The following is a 20,945-nucleotide window of genomic DNA, read 5'->3' on the forward strand; positions in this document are numbered from 1 at the left end:
AGAATATTTTTCTTTTTTTAGTTTGCAATAAATTTTCATCTAATTTTCGTGATATAATGTAAGAAAATTTTGATGAAATCTGAATATCCACTAATTTGTATATTAGAGCACAACCATGCAGTCATGGCTATACATTTATGCAAGAAAATTTATTCTTTTAACTACTCATTTAAATTTTTTTTTGAGTAAGGAAATACACAACTGCCATTCTAGGACTGTTAAGAATTCTGATAATCGAGAGTATATTTACATATACCTATACATACAATTGCATAGAAGTGGATTTATTTTATGTTTCTTCATCAATGTTTTGGCTCAATCCCCTTCTACTTTTTATACAAATACAGACATATTGCTGCAGGGTTGTACAGCCTGATCTGCCTTTCTTCTTGGACTTTTCAAGTTACATTCTGTATGAATTGTATCCTGTATTTTTACTGAGATGCACTAATTACAAAATTTAGGATCTTTGTTTTTAAAGCTTTTCTGTCCAGGTTTTTTTTTTTTTTTTTTTTTTTTACACAGTTCATGCACTGGTAAAATGCCTCCATGTGCCGAAAAGCCCTTAGAAACAAACAATTTGCTTTTCTAAGACGTGCGATGTAGCACTTTTCAAACAATAAGCTTGCACACACTGATTGCAATTGATCCATAAGACTAGCTGTAAAGTGTTCACACTTCCCCACGGGTCTCAGCAACTGGCTTCCTCTTTCTCTAGGACTTAGAAAAGGGCTACTGCGCATGGCAAGCCACAGTTGGAACTTTTCCTTCAAGATTTCTAAAGCAAGGCGTAAGCAGCACTCTAACAAAGAGGTGCACAGTCAGTTCTAATATGCACCCTCCTCTGCCCAGGTTGCAAACTCACTTCATGTTTGCCTGATAGGGTTTCTCAAGTGCACGTTTTACCCCGCTGTATGTAAGGGCATGTAGTTCTGATTTCCAAACTGGATTCCGTAAGAAAAGCAAGAGAAGTCCCTGAGTGGAATGGGGTAATGTGGACTAGATCAAATCTGTCAAGCAAATCTAAAACCGGTCAGCAAGCCTGCCCCCGTCTTTGAAAACCTTTTTACTCAACACTGAAAGACAACTACTGTAGGTCAGCAGCTGCTTTTAATTAAAAATTGTTACAGTTAACCTTCACACCCTGTACACATATAACACAATTAAATGAAGCAACGACTCCCTCACAATGAGGATCAGTCAGGCACAACCACCGAGAATTCAGTGCCTCGCCCTGCTACACATTTTAAAGAGAGTCTGATGAATTAAACAGTTCCAGCTTTTCCTCAATCTCAGTTAAGAAGTCTCTAACTTCTAGAGTTGGAACCTTAAAAACCTTTCAACCAGGAAGGTTTTCCTACGAGTTTACAGTGGAATACAGAAACAAATTTGTCTCCACAAACAATATTTACCTAAGCTAACTAAGAAGCATCATTTACATTCAGCCTACCCCCTCCTGGGAGGGAGGTGGAGTGAGTAACAGTGTAAGTCTCTGCACAGCTCTTAAGAGACAAATCACCCAAATTCATTTTATTCAGTGCCTTCTCTTCTTGTCCTGCGTGCATGGCTGGAGAAATCCCACCTCACTGCTGTGGCTATCGTCAGAAACATCCATGCCAGCAAGCTCAGAGCAATTCCTCCATCTCACATCTGTTTTTACTTTTAGGTGACCTGTTCATCTGCTCCTGGACTAACACCAGAAGCAGGTGGTGTGTCTCCACTGACCCCATAGGTGGGCTTCACTTTTGCATGGGGCTATTTTTCATCCCTTTGATTTTCAGGAACTCAGCCATGCTGGAGAAATATTTCTGATTCGCTTCAGCCACCTTCTTCTCAGCTGCCTGCGGATTCACAATCTCCAAGCCCTAGAATTGCCAAAGAGACAGACGCTGACTGTTAGACAGGAATGCTGGAGAATTAAACTGTCTGCTCAGTCTACACCCTGTTAACCTCCCCTCCACATCAGAGAGACGTAAAAGATGGTAGAGGCGTTCAAGTTACCCAAGAGGGGAGCCCAAAGCCACATTATTGAGCCTTTCACTGAAAACGGTAGAGGCATCTCAATGCTCAGAAACCCCAAGCTCTCGTTGTTCCCTCTCTAATACTACCCTTCCCCGATTGTATTTCTACTGTTCTAGGATATAGCCTTCAGATGTTTCTGTATGTCTTCATCTTTAAGTGCATGGTAAAACTAAAAACCCTCTCTACCAACTGCCCATGTAACAGGGGCTTTACAGAAGTTGCTATGGCGGTAGGGGAGGTGGTGTGGTCACCCCTCTGGGCCTCAATGTGCACCATGAGGGAGAAGGAAGGCATGGCATCACCTAGGACATGCCAACATTCTGATCCATCATTGGCATCCTCCCGACAGCAGGTGCTCTGAGCTATGCAATATCTACAGTGAGATATAAACCAGCAACCAGACAGAAAGAGGCCTGCCTTACCTGTAGGGGTGTGAAGGCCACACTGGATGCTGTCCCTGAGGAGCGGTCCCGGATGGTCGATTTCCCTCCATATACCATGCTTTGCTTCTGTAGAGTGCGCTGGTAATGAGAAAAAAAAAAAGTATATACACACACACGGTAAAATGGGGTAAAGAACAGATGACCCTCGCGTATGTCTTGTCCCTTCACTGGGGATGGTAAAGGATCCCTCTCACTACAGCTCAATAATAGATTTGTTTAGCATTAAAATGGATTTCAGGTTACACACTAGAACTGAAATTGCTTTGAAAAAGTTACCACCTCATCACAAAAAGTTGAAGACACTGGTGCAAAACATACATTACATCTTATTACTGAATTTTCAGAATATCCTTCTGAAGTGTAGATCTGAGCAGTCTACCCACTTGTTCCGTGCTCAGTGTAAAGACTGCGCTCTCTGAAGAGAAGATTTTGGAGTGAATACAAGGTCCCAAAGAAAGGACAGTCCAGGGTCCCGTTACCTGCAGTGTTTTGGAGATTCGGGCCTTCGTGGCCTCATTGACCTGTGCCTGTCGGATCCTGCCACTCCCCGATTTTCCCAGGTGTCCCAAGCTGAACCCTAGGTCTTCTTGGTACGCATCCTCTTCAATCTTGCAAATGGAGGGGGGGGGGGGGGGGAATAAAATACAGCAATGTGAAAACAAGTTGGGTAACTGGTACTGTCCTTGATTATTCCAGCTTCATCCCCTTCACTACTAGCCTGGTTTAGAGCTAGTCCAAAGCAGGGCTAGAAGGTGGTAGAAGGAATAGAAACCAGCCACAAGTGTGTCTGAAGCTAGGAGGCCTTGTGATTACACTGTGCACACAAAGATACTAGGTATAAGAGGGGGGGAAAAAAACCTTTTCCCATAAGCACAGGGTCCCATCTTATGAAAGGGAAATTCTGAATTTAGAAGCAAAAAAACAAAACATTTTGCTTTCCAGATATATCAGAGTGTGAAGAAACAGTGTGTTTTAAACCTGTAAAATGTATTAGATATTTTCCAATTTTATTATGTCTTGAAGTGTATTTCTTCTATTTGGCCAGCAGGAGACTTGTTGACTTGGCTGTGATTGGCCCAGGAGCTCATTTCCTTTAGAGTGTACTGATTTTGCCTTCAGTCTTAGCCAGGAACAGAGAGAGAGAGAGGCATATCTCTTTGCTAAGGCTCGGTGAATTATAAATCCTCATCTTCCCAGGTAGTGTTTAGCCAGTAAGTAAATGTTTACTTAGTGTTATAAAATTGATCCATATTTCAATTACCTGTTATTGATTGCCTATTTGTACTATTTTGTTCCACTGTTCATTTTTTATGAGAATAAACAAAATTGTTTGTTCGCTCTGTTTGTCTGGACTGATAAAGAATCCTGGTGGTTTGTGTGTTGGGTCTGAGTGCTTTCTGGGAACTGTGGGATCACTGGGAGTGTGGCCCCAGCAACCTAGAAATCATAGGGGATAACTGGAGAGCGGAAGAATCGCCCAGAGGCAGTTATGACCCAGTCGGTGGGAGGAGGTTGCTAGTGTAGAGCACGAGCGGCAGGTGCAGACGGACCGGAGATGTGCTGGGGTTAGACCCACTAAATAATGGTATTAGTTTCTGAACATCCGGTTTTTAAACCACTCTAAAGTATTTTGGTTTTTATTTTGAGTGGTGTGAATGGGGATTATATTGCTCCTTTATAAAATTTAGGAAGGGAACCAGGGGGCCACAGTCCTAAACCCTTCAGTTCCAGTTTTAACATATACTCACCTCGCCAAAGCTCATCCGGTTGGCCTGCTTCCGGATCTCGGTCAGCCCCAGGCGCTCCTTCATTTTCCGGTACCTGTGGCAGGAGGAGTGGGGAACAAGTTAGGGAGTGGGTAGCTTCACAGATTGACAGAACACCCCCTCCTGAGTAGGGTACACCCCTGCTATGCAGCTCCCAGGTTAGATTTCCCAACAGCTAACCCACTGCCGATGGTTAGAAGTTTCACACCCTTCCACGTCACATTTAAGTTGCGGAGTCTTAACATATCTCCAATACTGGATTCTCTTTTGTAATGCAGTTCATTCCACAAATACAGAAACTCTTCATCTGTAGATCCAGGATCATACCAGGGAATCCAGCCCTCACCAAGACAGCAGGCCTTTCCCTCCTGCCCACCCAAGGCTGGTTATCAATACACTGAACCCTATGGTATTCATCCCAGAGTATTAATAGAACTAAAAAATGAACTTGCGGAGCTACTGTTAGAAATATGCAATCTGTCCCTAAAATCGAGTGTAATACCGGAAGACTGGAGGGTAGCCAATGTTACTCCGATTTTTAAGAAAGGTTCCAGAGGAGATCCGGGAAATTATAGACCGGTGAGTCTGACGTCGGTGCCGGGCAAGATGGTGGAGGCTATTATTAAGAATAAAATTGCAGAGCATATACAAAAACATGGACTGATGAGACAAAGTCAGCACGGATTTAGTGAAGGGAAGTCTTGCCTCACCAATCTAATGCATTTTTTTGAGGGGGTAAGCAAACATGTGGACAATGGGGAGCCGGTTGATATTGTATATCTGGATTTTCAGAAGGCGTTTGACAAAGTGCCGCACGAAAGACTCCTGAAGAAATTGCAGAGTCATGGAATCGGAGGTAGGGTATTATTATGGATTAAGAACTGGTTGAAAGATAGGAAGCAGAGAGTAGGATTGCGTGGCCAGTATTCTCAGTGGAGGAGGGTAGTTAGTGGGGTCCCGCAGGGGTCTGTGCTGGGTCCGTTGCTTTTTAATGTATTTATAAATGACCTAGAGATGGGAATAACTAGTGAGGTAATTAAATTCGCCGATGACACAAAATTATTCAGGGTCGTCAAGTCGCAGGAGGAATGTGAACGATTACAGGAGGACCTTGCGAGACTGGGAGAATGGGCGTGCAAGTGGCAGATGAAGTTCAATGTTGACAAGTGCAAAGTGATGCATGTGGGTAAGAGGAACCCGAATTATAGCTACGTCTTGCAAGGTTCCGCGTTAGGAGTTACGGATCAAGAAAGGGATCTGGGTGTCGTCGTCGATGATACGCTGAAACCTTCTGCTCAGTGTGCTGCTGCGGCTAGGAAAGCGAATAGAATGTTGGGTGTTATTAGGAAGGGTATGGAGTCCAGGTGTGCGGATGTTATAATGCCGTTGTATCGCTCCATGGTGCGACCGCACCTGGAGTATTGTGTTCAGTACTGGTCTCCGTAGCTCAAAAAAGATATAGTAGAATTGGAAAAGGTACAGCGAAGGGCGACGAAAATGATAGTGGGGATGGGACGACTTTCCTATGAAGAGAGGCTGAGAAGGCTAGGGCTTTTCAGCTTGGAGAAGAGACGGCTGAGGGGAGATATGATAGAAGTGTATAAAATAATGAGTGGAATGGATCGGGTGGATGTGAAGCGACTGTTCACGCTATCCAAAAATACTAGGACTAGAGGGCATGAGTTGAAGCTACAGTGTGGTAAATTTAAAACGAATCGGAGAAAATTTTTCTTCACCCAACGTGTAATTAGACTCTGGAATTCATTGCCGGAGAACGTGGTACGGGCGGTTAGCTTGACGGAGTTTAAAAAGGGGTTAGATAGATTCCTAAAGGACAAGTCCATAGACCGCTATTAAATGGACTGGAAAAATTCCTCATTTTTAGGTATAACTTGTCTGGAATGTTTTTACGTTTGGGGAGCGTGCCAGGTGCCCTTGACCTGGATTGGCCACTGTCGGTGACAGGATGCTGGGCTAGATGGACCTTTGGTCTTTCCCAGTATGGCACTACTTATGTACTTATGTACTTATGGCCCGACGATGAGGGGGGGATCAACCACGTGGGAGGAACACCAGTCCATTTCCTTCTGGTATTTTACCAGACGGAACACTTCATGCGATCTTGAAACTTGAACCAGTGTTCTTGTAACTCTGGTTGTCTACAGTTCATTCTGATTGAGCTTTACACAGTCTCTCTACAAATACATACACCTTCACCTCAGACTCCTGAAGCAGTGCCGTGTCGAGTCTTTTTTTTTTTTTTTTTTAATTTTTGTTAACCATTCAAGATACATTGACATCTAAACAGTATCATATAGCTATTACATAGTTAATCCTCCCATTCCCCCACCTTGTATATTCCCTCCCCCTAGACCTGTGGTGATTGATCCTGCTCTTGTAATTGTTCATATAGCGTCCATATTTTCGTGAAGGTCATCATAGTCCCTCTTCGTAATGCTGTTAGCTTTGACATTTGGTAAAGGAAATCCACTTTCTGCGTCACCACCTGCAATGTTGGCATTTCCACTTGCTTCCACGCCCTGGCTAATGCGATTTTGGCCGCTGCAAAGTATTGGGTCGCTAGTCTATGTTGCCAGCTAGGGATTGATATCGGCCGGAAGTGGAGTAGGCATTGTTCTGCCCTATTTGGGTAGGGCTTTTGGATTACTTTATTGACCAATTCCACCACTTTCGCCCAGTATACATTTGCTTTCGGGCATTCCCACCATATATGAAGGAATGTGCCCCCTTTGACCACACTCCCACCAGCATTGTCCCGTCAGACCCAGATATATTTTTTGTAGTTTAACGGGGGTGTAGTACCACCAATACAACATTTTAAACCCATTTTCATTTACTGATTGTGCTAAAGAAGATATGAGCAAGTATTTATAATTCCTCACCCACACCTCCTTAGGATAAGAGTATTGCAGCGCCTTTTCCCATCTCGCATGGTATAATACCTGAGGGTCTGTACGGCCCAATAGGGCTAGATAGATACGAGTGATACTACCCTTTCCGCCCCCCCTGCATATTGCTAATTCTAGGGCTGTTTCAGCTAGCTCTAACTCTTCTTGTGCTCGCCTCTTAACAAAGTTCCGAAGGCAGCAGTAGTAGGCCAGATCCCTTTCCTCCAGTCCATACTCCTCTTGCAGATTTGCAAAGCTAACCCACTCTCCCTCCTTCCAAACCTGTCCCAATGTACGCAATCCCGCTTTAGCCCATGTGTCGAATACCTTTTCTGACCCTCCCATTGGGAATCCCTTTGCCCATCTGATCACTGATTGTCTATAATAGTTCCTCTCCGGGAACATTTGTTTTCTAATCTGATACCATGTCATAAGCGGGTGTTTCAAAGCTAGAGGCATCTGTTTTATGATATGTGCTAGTTCTCCCCCTGGTATCCATAGTATATCTTCAATCTCACGCCTATGTAGCCACGCCCTCTCCCAATGCAACCATTTCTTTGAGGCCCCAGGGGTCCACTCCGCCAATACTCTTAGTTGGGCTGCTTGATAATAAAGAAAAAATTGGGAACTCCCATGCCTCCTCGTTCATAGGGTTGATACATCATCGCTCGTCGCACCCTCGGTGGGCGCTTCCTCCAGATATACGCAAAGATTTTGCGATTTAGCTTAACAAAGAAGGAGGCCGGGATTGGGAGAGGTAGCGCCAGAAAGAGATATAGTAATTTGGGAAGCAGCATCATCTTAACATCGTGTATGCGGCCCTTCCAAGAAATATTAAGGCCTTCCCAGCCATCAAGTTCTTTAAATAACTCCTCTGTCTTACCAGGGAAATTAGCAAGAAAAAGGTCCTCCACCTTTGGTGTTATCTGTATGCCTAGATACCTAATGGATTTTTGCGCCCAAACAAATGGGAAAGCTGCACGAAGACCCGGCAGATCTCCTGGTGCTACTGTAAGATTAAGAAATACAGATTTGGCTAGATTTGGTTTAAACCCGGATAACTGTCCATAGTGTGTCATATGTTCTATTACCCTTTTTACTGAAATTTCAGGTTGTGCTAACGTCAATAAAATATCGTCAGCAAAAAGGAGAAATTAGATCTTACCTGCTAATTTGCTTTCCTTTAGTCCCTCCGGACCGGACCAGGATTGGACTGATGGGTTGTGCTCGCCTACCAGCAGGTGGAGACTGAGAAAAAACTCTGACTCTAGAGAGCCAATAGGAGCCCTGGCCATGTGACCTTAGCCTCAGTATTTGAATAACAAAGCAGGAAAGAAAGAAAGACCTTCTGTGCCGTATGGAATCCTAGCAGCCACAAAGCACTCGGCAATGCCAAGTATCAGAGCTCACCAGCAACTCTCACCAGAGAAGTGGTATGGCCCGATATGTATTACAGCTCACCAGCAACTCTCACCAGAGAAGTGGTATGGCTCACTTGTACTATAGCTCACCAGCAACTCTCACCAGAGAAGCGATATGGCTCACATGTAATATAGCTCACCAGCAACTCTCCCCAGAGAAGTGGTATGGCTCACGTATAATATAGCTCACCCGCAACTCTCACCAGAGAAGTGGTATGGCTCACTTGTCTTATAGCTCACCAGCAACTCTCACCAGAGAAGTGGTATGGCCCACTTAAGATTTTATATATATTCCATCAACTGAGCTTACCAGCAACTCTCACCAGAAAAGTGGTAAATCATATTTAAGGTTTTATAGATATTCCAGCAACTGAGCTCAGCCACAACTCTCACCAGAGAAGTGGTATGGCGTATTTAAGGTTTTATAGATAGATTCCAGCAATTGAGCTCACCAGCAACCACCAGAGAAGTGATATAGACCACGTAAAGTTCTGTATATATATAGTATTGTTCCACGAATCGTAAAGGAATGAATACACTTCCTACTGAATACACTTCCTACTTAATAAAAGAAGCTAAAGAGTAGAGAGAACATGGGAGGGGCCTGGTCCGGTCCGGAGGGACTAAAGGAAAGCAAATTAGCAGGTAAGATCTAATTTCTCCTTCCTTAGCGTCCCTCCGGACCGGACCAGGATTGGACTGATGGGAAGTACCAAAGCAGTAATCTGAAGGGAGGGACCCTATGAAAACTGCAGAGAAATGTTCATGCTGCATAGGCCACCTGGCGACAACTAACATGTAGTGTGTCCCAATGAGCAAAATAAAATGAAACTAGGACTAAGTTGCCAACTTACCAATGTGCACCGAGAGCACCAAAAATCACCGTAGTAAGAATAGAGCCCGCTTCTGAAGTTGTGGAATATGTTGTAATACGCTGTGGAACTGCCCTCTCAGCGAGAAGAGAAATAGACATTCTCATTTCCTTGATCCTTCGCGATATAGCGGGTTAGAAACAATGAAAAACTTTTCCGCCTACTGGCTAGAAGGACAAAACCAATAAGAAAAAACCGATTGGGAAAGGTGAAAACTTTAAACTACAGCAGACCGAAAAGAAGTTACCAACCGTAGAAGTATTCCACACATAGATCTTCTTGCTGCAATGGTTACTAGGAAACACTGCTTGAAGAGGAAAACTTTATAGAAAAAGTTATGGCTACTAGAAAACAGAACTTTAAGAGTCTGTTCACCTAGTTCACCTAGCTGGTGGACGAAGCGGGGGGTACAGGTGCAGGACTCCTTTAAGAAACCGCTTTGACAGTGGATGCTGCATAAGCGTGCGGTTGTCAACAGTATCATGCATCACTGATAGAGCTGCCAAATGAACTCTAATGGATGAGCAAGACAGACAAGATTTCGCAAGATGCAGAAGACATTCCAAAACATGCAAAATGGATACTGTTTGTGGAATGAAGTGGCGAGAGGAGCACCACAGAGTGAACTGTCGCCACTTTGATTCATAGGACTTTAATGTAGATTTCTGTCTGGAAGCAATTAAAACTTGAAGTACTTCCTGCGAAAATATCAAAGATGTTGCGGACCCAGTAACCACGCCATAAGTTTGAGTGACTGGGGGTCCGGATGTAGAAGGATGCCTTGGTTCTGCGTAAACACCTAGTGAGATAACGGAAGAAACGCATAAAGAAGGTTGAAAAACCCCTGCTGGATGTTGGCATCTGTCCCTGTCTCCGTCAAGACTGCTGCTGAACGGAAGAAGCAAGAAATGTTCGTGAGCCTGAAGGCAAAAAGAGATAGCCCTGAAGTGTCGCAGTGAGGAAGTAAGGCTGAAAAAATGAGAGTCCATTCACCTAAATGCAAGGTGACACAACTAAGAAAAAATGAGTACAAACTCAAGAGTATACTCTTAACTCCTCCTTGGCGGATGACATAACCCATTGCCATGGCAAGGACCAACATAGCTCTCTCCGCCTTGTTTGTCAGTAGGGAAAACAAAATTCACCCGAAGGTAAAACGAATTGCTGAGGTCCCCCAGAAAAAAAATATATACAAACAAGCTTCTGCCAAAAAGTGTACTGCACGAAGCATCCCAATGACAGAACTAAGGTTCTTGAGATAACTAGATGACACTTAAATAGCGCGATTGATGACCCTGAGATTCGCAATAGGATGAAGGAAAATTCCTTCTTGGGCATTAGAAAGTAAAATTGCATTCTGCAGAATAGAGCGAGGAAATGGCCGAAGGCCCAAGGTCACCAAGAAAAATATAAACTGGGATGTTTGCAGAGGAGACAAAAGACTGTGCGCCAACCTGACTAAACAAAGAGAAAATCAGAGATATCTGATGAGAGATCAAATGAGAGATCAAATGAGAGGCCTGGCTACAATCACCACCCAACCTAGAGACTGTAAGAAATGCAACACCCGGTGCGTGACCTGAGAACTCTGCTGATAAGACTTTCTCCAATTAGGCAGTCGTCTAGGTAAGAATGAAATGACCCTAAGAGCGCAATGAACATCCTCTTAGATCTATAAAAGAACGGAAGAGAGAGTACTGCTGAAATGACCGGTTAATGCATAAGCAAAAAACTAGCCATTCTCTGGATCCTGAGGAGAAGAGGAAGGGTGACCAAGGACACCAGTTAAATAGGGCTACAAACTCCAACCCTCTCTCTATGGCGTTCCATAGTTGGGTAAGTTCTGAATATAGAAAGTTCTGAATATAGGAGTCCACCAGCTATGGTAGTACGCTCCGGACAGAAAAAAATTGTCCCAGTATGAACGTCTGATTCACCGGCCTGTAATTTCTTGGATCTCCCTAATCCACATACCACACTAATCCACGTACCACGGTCATGCGTCCTCCCTCACTGAGATGTAGATTGTAAGCTCCTTTGAGCAGGGAACGTCCTTCTTTGTTAATTTGTACAGCGCTGCGTAACCCTAGTAGCGCTCTAGAAATGTTAAGTAGTAGTAGTAGTACCAGACTCACACCCAATAGATATGAATGTTGAGCATGTTTTTAAGGTTAAAACACCGAACCTAGGCCCAGAGTCCCCAGTGTTCCTAGTGGTGAACAGCCATGGCAAATATTGTATGCGTTAGTTTGCAGAATTACTGCAAAGCCTTGCTTTTGGAGCAGAGATTTCTGTTCGATACTCTCGTGAGAGGTTTTTTTTTTTTTTTTTTCCTTTTTCCTTTAATGCTGTTCTGGCTGTAGAAAGGTGGACATTTGAGCTTCCCCAGAATGGCAAAACTTATGTACCTATGCCCATTAGATATGAATGCTGGACTTGATGGACTTTAGGCCTTACCCAGCATAACCATACTTATGTACCTATGGCATAAATACACAGGAAGTGAGTGAATCCCCTTCCAATTGAAAGAACACTCTGGAGTGAAGGCGCATAGAATGAAAATGAAAAAGGACAAACTTGGAAATTACCTGTAACGAAAAAAGTGAAGTTGTGCCACAGCCACTTGGTGAAGGCAGTGTAGACAAGACTGTATCTGAATTCAAGAAAGCTTGATGTAACATCAGGTCTCTAAGGAAGAGGAAGAGATAGCAGATGGTATGTATAGGCATACTGGACCAAACCAGGATGTTTATAATCTGCCAATGCTGAACTGATAGAGTAGAGACAAACACGAGTAGATGGTTTGAGGACCGTCCACTATCTTTAAGTGAAAGGATGACTTTATTCTCTAAGTGACCATATGTCCTGTAAAAACCAGAAGAAAGCTAAAATGAAATATGAGAGGCTTCAAGGCAGTTGGAAAAGAAGGGAAGACATGAATAAAGCATGCCTGCTAAGGCAGCTGAGTGATTGGGAGCTTGGTAGACAGGACTGTCCCTCAGAGAATATGAAAGAGCTGATATATCCCTATGGCATCTGAACAATATACTGTATGCCTCTAGAGAAGGCTTCTTAAAGTCGGAAAAAGAAAGCACTGTATAACACTACAGCCATTGAGAGTGATTGTCTGTTAAGTTCTTAAAACACTATATAACATCATAGGCATGGAGTAAAATGCTTGAAAGGGACTAAGATATTATGGTCAGAATTGCAAAGTATCAATCAATTGACTCTTAGACAATGTAGTCCTATTCACCAGGGAATGAGACAGACAGAAATTTACTCTATGCCTATAGAGAAAGTTTCTAAAGTTCTTAAAACACTGTATAATACTACAGCTATTGAGGAAAATGCTTGAAATGAATTATGATATTATGATAAGATGTAGATTTTCCACCAGGCAATGAAAAATGACTGAACACCAGAAAAAACTAGTGTTAACAGCCCCGTGATACATAGAAATTTAAAAGAAGAAAAGCTTGTTATATATCCATATATGAAAGGAGCCCCCTTTCAACCAAATATTGCCTGCTGATGTGAAGAGCATTTTAGAATACGCCGTTCAGCACATACAAAAGTGTACACATCTTGGAGCCGAACTGCTCTATGAACTGCAGCCTTACCTTCAGCAGAGAGATCCCTGACTGATAAGATGGAGGGAGAAACAAAATGGCCGCCGTTCGCGCCACTGGCCCCGTGGCGATCGTCGACAGCGCGCCCAACACCTCCGAACAAGCGGAGCCCAGTGGAACGGCGAAGAAACAACAGCCGGCGAAAAAGGCCCCGAAAAAACCGGAGGCAGCACCGGACCCGAAGAAACCTTGAAGGGAGAGCAAAATTTACACGTTCCGGCTGCGTGATCTGCGCGACGCTGACCGAATGCAGCTGTTTGAACTTTTAAGCCATATCGGAAAAAACAGGTGGCCGCGCTTAAGCGGTTTGCAACTTTCTTTTTTTTTTTTTTTTTTTCATTTGTTTAAACTGCCGCCGCCAAAACGCAAGAAAATGGAGGAAATTAAATCTGACGAGAAAAATCGCTGTTTAAAGTCACAGACACTGAATTATTTTCTTCTGTTTTTTTTTTTTTTTTTATAACCCCTCAATCATAATAAAACACTGGAGCTGCCTGCTCGTTAGAAGTCTGGGGAAAGAAAGGCTGCTTCTTTGAATTTCCTTTTATTTGATTTAATTCTTTTAAAGCAGCTGCCTGTTAAAAGTGGCTGCCTCTCCCAAAGACGGTACACCTTTCCAGAGAAAGGGACGGCCCTTCCCTGCTAAGCCAGGGAGATGGGGAGGAAGGGGGGTGGACTCGAGACACCCGAGTTTAACACCCCCGAGGCTGTCAAAGAAAGAAGAGAAAGGAAACCCTGTCAAGCCTCTAAATAAGATTCCAGGCACAGAAGAATTATCACAAATATCTGTAATATCTAAAGAGAAAAGGAGAGAGACTAATGGGCTCACTTCCTACCTGCTGGGAGACTGAGAAAATACTGAGGCTAAGGTCACATGGCCAGGGCTCCTATTGGCTCTCTAGAGTCAGAGTTTTTTCTCAGTCTCCACCTGCTGGTAGGCGAGCACAACCCATCAGTCCAATCCTGGTCCGGTCCGGAGGGACGCTAAGGAAGCATAAGTTTATGTTCTCTCCACCCTCTCACTATCCCTCTAACCTCCTTATCTTTCCTCACCAGACAGGCCAATGGTTCTATATATAAGGCAAAAAGAAGCGGAGATACCGCACATCCCTGTCGGGTCCCTCGCCCTAGGTTAAACGTTTTAGTATATGCTCCATTAATTTTTAATGTGGCTAAAGGGCCTTTGTATAGGAGTTGGAGCCAGGCTAAGTATCTCCCTGTAATACCTACTCGCCGTAACACCGCAAATAAACCGTGTCGAGTCTTTTTGGTGTACTTCGAATAAACGTTGTGTATAAGGATCATCTGTCTCCCTTGTGTCAATGGAAGTGCCTACCCTCCTACTCTACTCCTTTTTGGTTACCTTGAACCCTAGGGCCCACCAGCAGTGCCATAGGATACCAGAATGGCAGTTGCCTCTACACCTCTCACCTACGCCCACCTCGCTTCTTCCTCTGTCCATCCAGTGGTGCTGGCAGCGGTTTCACCTGCTTCACCGGAGGGGGCTCCTGCCACTTGTCAAACTTCCTCTCGACCTCTTCCTTCAGGTCATAACCAACCTACCAGAAAAGGAGCCAGGGGTGAACATGACTGACCACAGAAAAACTGAAGCAGCTCATCTGTCTCGACTCATACCTTTCCCTCGGGGTGCTCATGGAAGCTGTCCACCCTTGCTGCCAATGTACACTTAGAAGCGACCAGACGGGCAGCCTTCCTGCGCAGATCCTGCAGAGGCAAGAAAAACAAAAAAACAACAACAACCAAAAACATCAGGAAGTGTGAATCTCTGAGACAGCGGGTAACATGACTCAAGACCTGTAACTCACAGGGGGCAGAGACTGCACGATGTCACTATGATAGATGTACCCTGTGTGGGGCAGCACTGAGGTGCTGGAGAAACCAGACAAGGTCCGCCTCTGTGCCCCCAGCAGCATCACATTACAGGCAGGCATCTTCGAGAGATTAGTGAGACCACCTGCAATTCCTAGAGAGAGAGAGAGAAAGAGAAAGGTGTGTGTCTCTTTCCCCAAAGCTCATTATAACAAAACCTTCTCTGTGAAGGCAGCAGAGACCAGACTACTGCCTGGATTTATCCATCTCTGAAGTACAGAGCAACTCCAAACAGCGCTATGGTTCAAGAGGAGCCCCCCAACCGCACATTACAATTAGTGTGGGAAGGGCAACAGGCTATCCATCTTCCCTCATTTGCCAACACCTCAACAAGACAAACTCTTTTTAGGAAAGTGGCCTCGCTCATTTTTACAGGGATGCAGGCAGCACACCTTCTAAGAAAAACGGTAGAGGCTTTCAGAAGTAAAACAGATTGTTTCTTGGCCCTTTCTGGTGGCAAACGGTAGCCCATGAGAGAACATGCCAAAGTAGACAAGCTCAGTGCTGGTGGGAAGTCAGGTCAATGCGCAGTTGCTCACCCATGATCTTGGCAGCAGTGGAGGCTCCGACGATGATGGACAGGTTAGGAGCGATGAAAGACATGCGGGACTCCACGTACTCATAAATGCAGTGTTTGGATTGGTTCAGCTCCAGTGCCATGTCACAGGCCTCCTCAATACGCTCCAGTTCCTCCTCTGTCAGCTGCTGCCTACAAAGGAGTGAGAATGGGAGATTCAGACACAAGAGGAGGAAACCAGCTGCACATTAAGGAAGGGACAGGGAATTCAGGCAGGGTCACATTCTATTCCTTATCCACAATGAATATGTATGAGATAAATTTGCATTCTAAGCAAATCCTCTGTCATACATAATCAGTACGGATATTCTGAAAACCTGAATGGCTGGGTATGTCCCAAGGAGTGGGTTAAGAACCAGTGGCCTAGACAGAGAAGCCCATTCCATTTCCACCTTTTCCTTACTGTGTGGCTTTCAGCCCCCTTTCTTACTATCCCAAGGACCACAATGGGGAGATGGTCAGCAAGCCCGGTGTGGTGAACATCCTACCCTTGGGTGGTGGAGGCAGTCACGCTCACGACCATGATGGTGGCATTGGTCAGTATCTGCTGCAGTTTCTCATTGTTCTTACATTTGTCCAAACAGTTCCCCAGCTCCTAAAACAGACAGAAAAACTGACACTGTTCACCTGCCCAGCTCCCTTCACACTACTGCTTCTGTAATGCCACAGGACAGATGCTGACCAGGAGGGTTGTTACCAGGCTCCTGCTTAAACATCTGCACAGCTCCCACCCGTTTCACCCCTTGGTATGAGGTTCCCTCCTCTCACCTTCACTGTTCTGATGTAGTCCAGAGCATTGGGAACCAATGACTCCAGCTCTGGAAACCGCTTGGAATATTTATCCCGGATAAACTTGTGAATAATATCTAAAAAAAAAAAAAAAAAAAAAGAGGGGAGAAGGAAACAAATTTCATATCAGATACCATTTTTTGGGAACCAAATATATATATATATATATATATATATATTTTGTCAGTCTGCTGCCCCACTAGTATGCAAAACTCAACATTAGTCAGAATGGGAAGGGTCAAAAGGGTACATGGCTCATCCTGTGCCCGGGGCAAACTCCCACCTCCTGTTCTAGCAAGGTACAAATCTCACACTTAGCACCATTCAGCCCTCCTGCACCTGGAAGTTACCTACTCAGCTCATTCTCGATCTCCACCGTCAGATTATTTGCATCCACGATGACTCTGTACTCAGGAGCCGCCTCTACAGGTCCCATCACTGGAAGGGCAGAGAACAGGCTGAGCGTAGCAGAGGACTCTGCATTTTCCAAACATTTCTGCACATCCCTCCCTTCTGCTAGTGCCAACTTCCGAGCACTACTGTCCGGATGCTGCTAACTGTGCAGTATGAACAAATAATCTAATCTAAATAAAATATCAGTGCCAAGTCCTGTGCTGAATTTCAAAAAAATAAGCTGCTGGTCAAGAGCTCCCTCCTCAGGATGCTTATGCAAGAGTAAAGAAGGTTAGTCCACATTTTATATCCATCCCTGTTAACACATAATCCAAACAGTATCACTGTCTACGCTCCTCAGAACGGATCTCCTAACGACACTTCCAAGCACAAGACACTGTTGCCCTTAATGGATGGCATACACTGTGCAAGGCTAACTACTAGCCTTCTGCTGAACTCCTCTCCCGCTCGAGCCTGCATGCTTCTTTTGAAAGTGTCTCACAGGAGACACAGTACTGCCAGAACAAAGCCCAGTAATGCTCCCGTCACCCACCTTCAGAGGACTTTGGCTGCTTGGAGACATACTCGTCAATCTTTTCCAGGATCTCAGCAAACTAAAGAAAAAAAGATAGACTAAGAGATGGTGAGACAGCAAGGCAATGCAAGAATGTAGATGAGTGTAGCAATGTTAAGGAGATCTCCGAGGCAAAAGGCCTCCACTGACTACCATGAATTGCTGATAGCTGTCAGCCTTCCCTTTCATTATCGCAACTACTACTACTATTTAACATTTCTAGAGCGCTACAAAGTGTATGCAGCGCTGTACAAACACAGAAGAAAGACAGTCCCTGCTCAAAGAGCTTACAATCTAAATAGACAAAAAGTAAAGCATTTAATATTTAAGCAGTCAAGCACAAGAGAACAGTCACAGAAGGACTGAAGATGTTGAAGGGTGGTCAGTGTGATTAGGTGTAACTCTGGTTGGAGTAGTGGGAGAAAGTGATAGAAGAATAGAAATGGGTGAGGTAAAAGTAATGAGTGGGTTGATAGGGAGGTTATATAAGACATGTCACTCTAGGGGTGGGCGGGACTAAGTCTAAAGCAGGAGAAGGTATTCTCTGCAGCCTATCTGTGAGATGGAAAATGCTCTCTGAAGTTGCTGCTGCTATAAGTTGTTAGTTTTCTCTCCCTGAAAGAGATCCAAGCCACACCCATGAACTATAGGTAAGTCTTTCATGAGTTCTCTTATCTTACTGAGCCAGGTACAATCCCGGTAACATTCACAAAGTACAGAGATGAGGTTAACAAATAGGGAGGCGACCGAGTTGTCTCTCACCATCCTGCTGTCCCACAACTTGGCGATACTCTTCACAGAATCCACATTCAGGTCCACCTGCATTTCCTCCTGTACATCCTCTATGGTCAGCTCATCCTCTTCATCTGCAAAGTTTTCCTCTTCCTCGGCTGCCTCCTCCAGGTCAGCCAGCAACTCGTCTGCCAGAGACATTGTTCACGTGCCTATAAAATGAACAAGAAAAAAAGAAAAAATATCTCAAAAAAGATATAGTAGAATTGGAAAAGGTACAGCGAAGGGCGACGAAAATGATAGTGGGGATGGGACGACTTTCCTATGAAGAGAGGCTGAGAAGGCTAGGGCTTTTTAGCTTGGAGAAGAGACAGCTGAGGGGAGATATGATAGAAGTGTATAAAATAATGAGTGGAATGGATCGGGTGGATGTGAAGCGACTGTTCACGCTATCCAAAAATACTAGGACTAGAGGGCATGAGTTGAAGCTACAGTGTGGTAAATTTAAAACGAATCGGAGAAAATTTTTCTTCACCCAACGTGTAATTAGACTCTGGAATTCGTTGCCGGAGAACGTGGTACGGGCGGTTAGCTTGACGGAGTTTAAAAAGGGGTTAGATAGATTCCTAAAGGACAAGTCCATAGACCGCTATTAAATGGACTTGGAAAAATTCCGCATTTTTAGGTATAACTTGTCTGGAATGTTTTTACGTTGGGGGAGCGTGCCAGGTGCCCTTGACCTGGATTGGCCACTGTCGGTGACAGGATGCTGGGCTAGATGGACCTTTGGTCTTTCCCAGTATGGCACTACTTATGTACTTATGTACTTAAAAAAAAAAAAAAGATTAAAAGACAAACATGCAAAGGAACATATGATCAGCTAAAATGTGCACCAATTACTCTCCACACCTGTCATAAAGGAAGCCGCTTGTTAGTGCCTGTACAATTTCAACCAGAGAACAAAGATGATCCAGTTCTCACATCTTCCAGGACTAAGCCTTATCGGAAAAATAATATTTTATTTACAATCGCTTATAACCCACCATATCACAAAGCTCAAGATGATGAACGAGTTAACATAGAAGGTCATAAAAATAAATTTTCTATAAAAGACAACAGACACCCCATTCTTCTTTATGTGAAGCAACAGAGTGTTGAGCAGATTCTCCTTATTCTATTCACTTCCACCTGGTGCTACCACTCCAACCCTTTGGAAGAATACCTTAAGCTTCTTCCTGAACTGAATTCCAACCCCTTCCAAGCAAAGCTTATTCCAGGCCACTGAGAAATATCTGCTCTCTTGATTAAACAAAATGCATCTGTCTCACTGATGGTATATACGATAATTAAGTGCCTTCCTATAGAAGTGACTGCACCAGCCTATGGATCTTTAAGGTCCTATTAAAAATTAGGTGATGTCACCTAAGTCCAAATGTATGCAAAATCAGTATTTTCAAACTCAACCCCTATACCACTGGAAAGTAATGAATATGACAGCACATAAAGACCTGTACAGTCCTTCCAGGCTGCCCAACAAGATACACTCATTGCATAAGGTATGATGTGATACCAAATATGTATACTTGATCTTGATTTGTTCTTGCCATTTTCAGGACACAGACCGTAGAAGTCTGCCCAGCCCTGGCCTTGTTCTCCAGCTACTGAAGCTGTCGTCAAAGCCTCACTCGAGCCCACCCAAATCTGTGCAGCCACAATCAGGGCACAAACCACAGAAGTCTGCCCGGTACTGGCCTCGTTCTCCAACTTCTGAAGTTGTCATCAAAGCCCCACAAAAATGAGCCGAAGCATTATGAATTACAATAGCCAAACGTACAGAAAGCCAGCAACTGCAATACTACCCTGCAACGGTAGAAGGAACTAAGTCTATTCTGAAAGATTTGTGCGAACATTTTAAAATCTAGTCGTTTTTTTTAAATCTCTGCAATGAGCTTACTGCTTTTTGCCTCTGAAATGCTGGATGACACACTTCATAGATTACAAATATGCTCCAAAATATTAAGTGCATTAGTTCTTTCTGCTACTGCAGGGCACAACACTATGCAAGGACTACATGAGGAAAGGCTAAAGAGGTTGGAACTCTTCTGCTTGGAAGAGACGTATGAGGTGGGATATGATCGAGGTTTTTTACTAGTTCCAAAAGTACCAAGAGTAGGGGAACACAGGGAAACACTTTTAAAACAAATATGAGGAAATATTTTTTTTCACTCAACAGATAGTTAAAGCACTGGAGGAACTCGTTGCAGTTGGCCTGTCTGGGTTTGTTGTTGTGTCATGAATTTTTTATGAATTTATAATGATACAGAAATAAAAGATGCAATGTACAAGGATTAGTCAAATGAAAGAATATCAATATACATGTAACAGAGGAGGAAAAGGTAGGAAGGTAAAGGAGGGGGGATTGGGGGAAAGCAATTTATACATAAATTCAAAACAGAACCTGCAATTTACATAGAAATTAATAATTAAAATTAGAAAGAACCAAAAGGATAGGTACAAAAAATTACAACCCTTTTGTGTCCAATGTTCCCATAATAAGCCATATGGGAACAGATTGATGAGAACACTGGACACTAAAGGGTTAAAAGGTTTGGACAAGTTCCTGGAGGAAAAGTCCACAATAGTGCTGTCCAATTCACGACTCGAATCGATTTCTTTTTTTTTTTGGGGGGGGGGGGGTCTGGATTCCCCACCTGCTACCCAGCCGCTCGCTGTCACCCAAGTCGCTGAGAGAAGCGGCAGCAACGACAAGAAGATAAAGTTACCACACAAAGCCAAGGTCTCTCTATCCCGTAGGTGCAGGCAAAGAAGGAACTGGTCTCCCTATAGCACGCACGCGCAGCCGGAAAAAGAAGTGACATCAGAGGGCGGGACCAACACCAAGAAGGAAGTCGCTTTATTAGCGCG

General features: G+C 44.0%; 1 protein-coding gene across 2 annotated transcripts; it reads right to left on the reverse strand.

The window, feature by feature from the left end:
- Positions 1-1,048: 1,048 nt before the first annotated feature.
- Positions 1,049-20,832, reverse strand: PRPF31 (pre-mRNA processing factor 31). Of its 2 annotated transcripts, none has more exons than XM_030197883.1 (14): positions 20,804-20,832; positions 18,051-18,232; positions 17,268-17,328; positions 16,676-16,759; positions 16,301-16,398; positions 16,021-16,127; positions 15,495-15,664; positions 14,892-15,049; positions 14,701-14,790; positions 14,497-14,624; positions 4,214-4,286; positions 2,945-3,073; positions 2,445-2,543; positions 1,049-1,865 (listed from the first exon to the last, which is right to left on the reverse strand). In XM_030197883.1, exons 2-14 carry the CDS (start codon positions 18,219-18,221, stop codon positions 1,740-1,742), a joined length of 1,494 nt encoding a protein of 497 aa, XP_030053743.1. In that variant the 5' UTR covers positions 18,222-18,232; positions 20,804-20,832; the 3' UTR covers positions 1,049-1,739. The 2 variants fall into 2 exon arrangements, with proteins under 2 accessions (XP_030053743.1, XP_030053742.1); XM_030197882.1 differs by having other exon boundaries at positions 20,732-20,826.
- Between the last annotated feature and the right edge of the window lie 113 nt (positions 20,833-20,945).

Source organism: Microcaecilia unicolor, chromosome 3, assembly GCF_901765095.1.
Source record: "Microcaecilia unicolor chromosome 3, aMicUni1.1, whole genome shotgun sequence".
In the NCBI taxonomy this organism is placed as follows: domain Eukaryota; kingdom Metazoa; phylum Chordata; class Amphibia; order Gymnophiona; family Siphonopidae; genus Microcaecilia; species Microcaecilia unicolor.

Bases quoted from the DNA above. Each gene is read 5' to 3' on its own strand.
- PRPF31 (XM_030197883.1), bottom strand. From the start codon at position 18,221: ATGTCTCTGGCAGACGAGTTGCTGGCTGACCTGGAGGAGGCAGCCGAG. The intron at 16,399-16,675 runs GTAGGTAACTTC...TTTTTTTTTTAG, and splicing joins GGAGATCGAGAATGAGCTGA to ATATTATTCACAAGTTTATC. The intron at 14,625-14,700 runs GTATGAGTCGAG...CTTTTCTGGTAG, and splicing joins ATGAGCACCCCGAGGGAAAG to GTTGGTTATGACCTGAAGGA.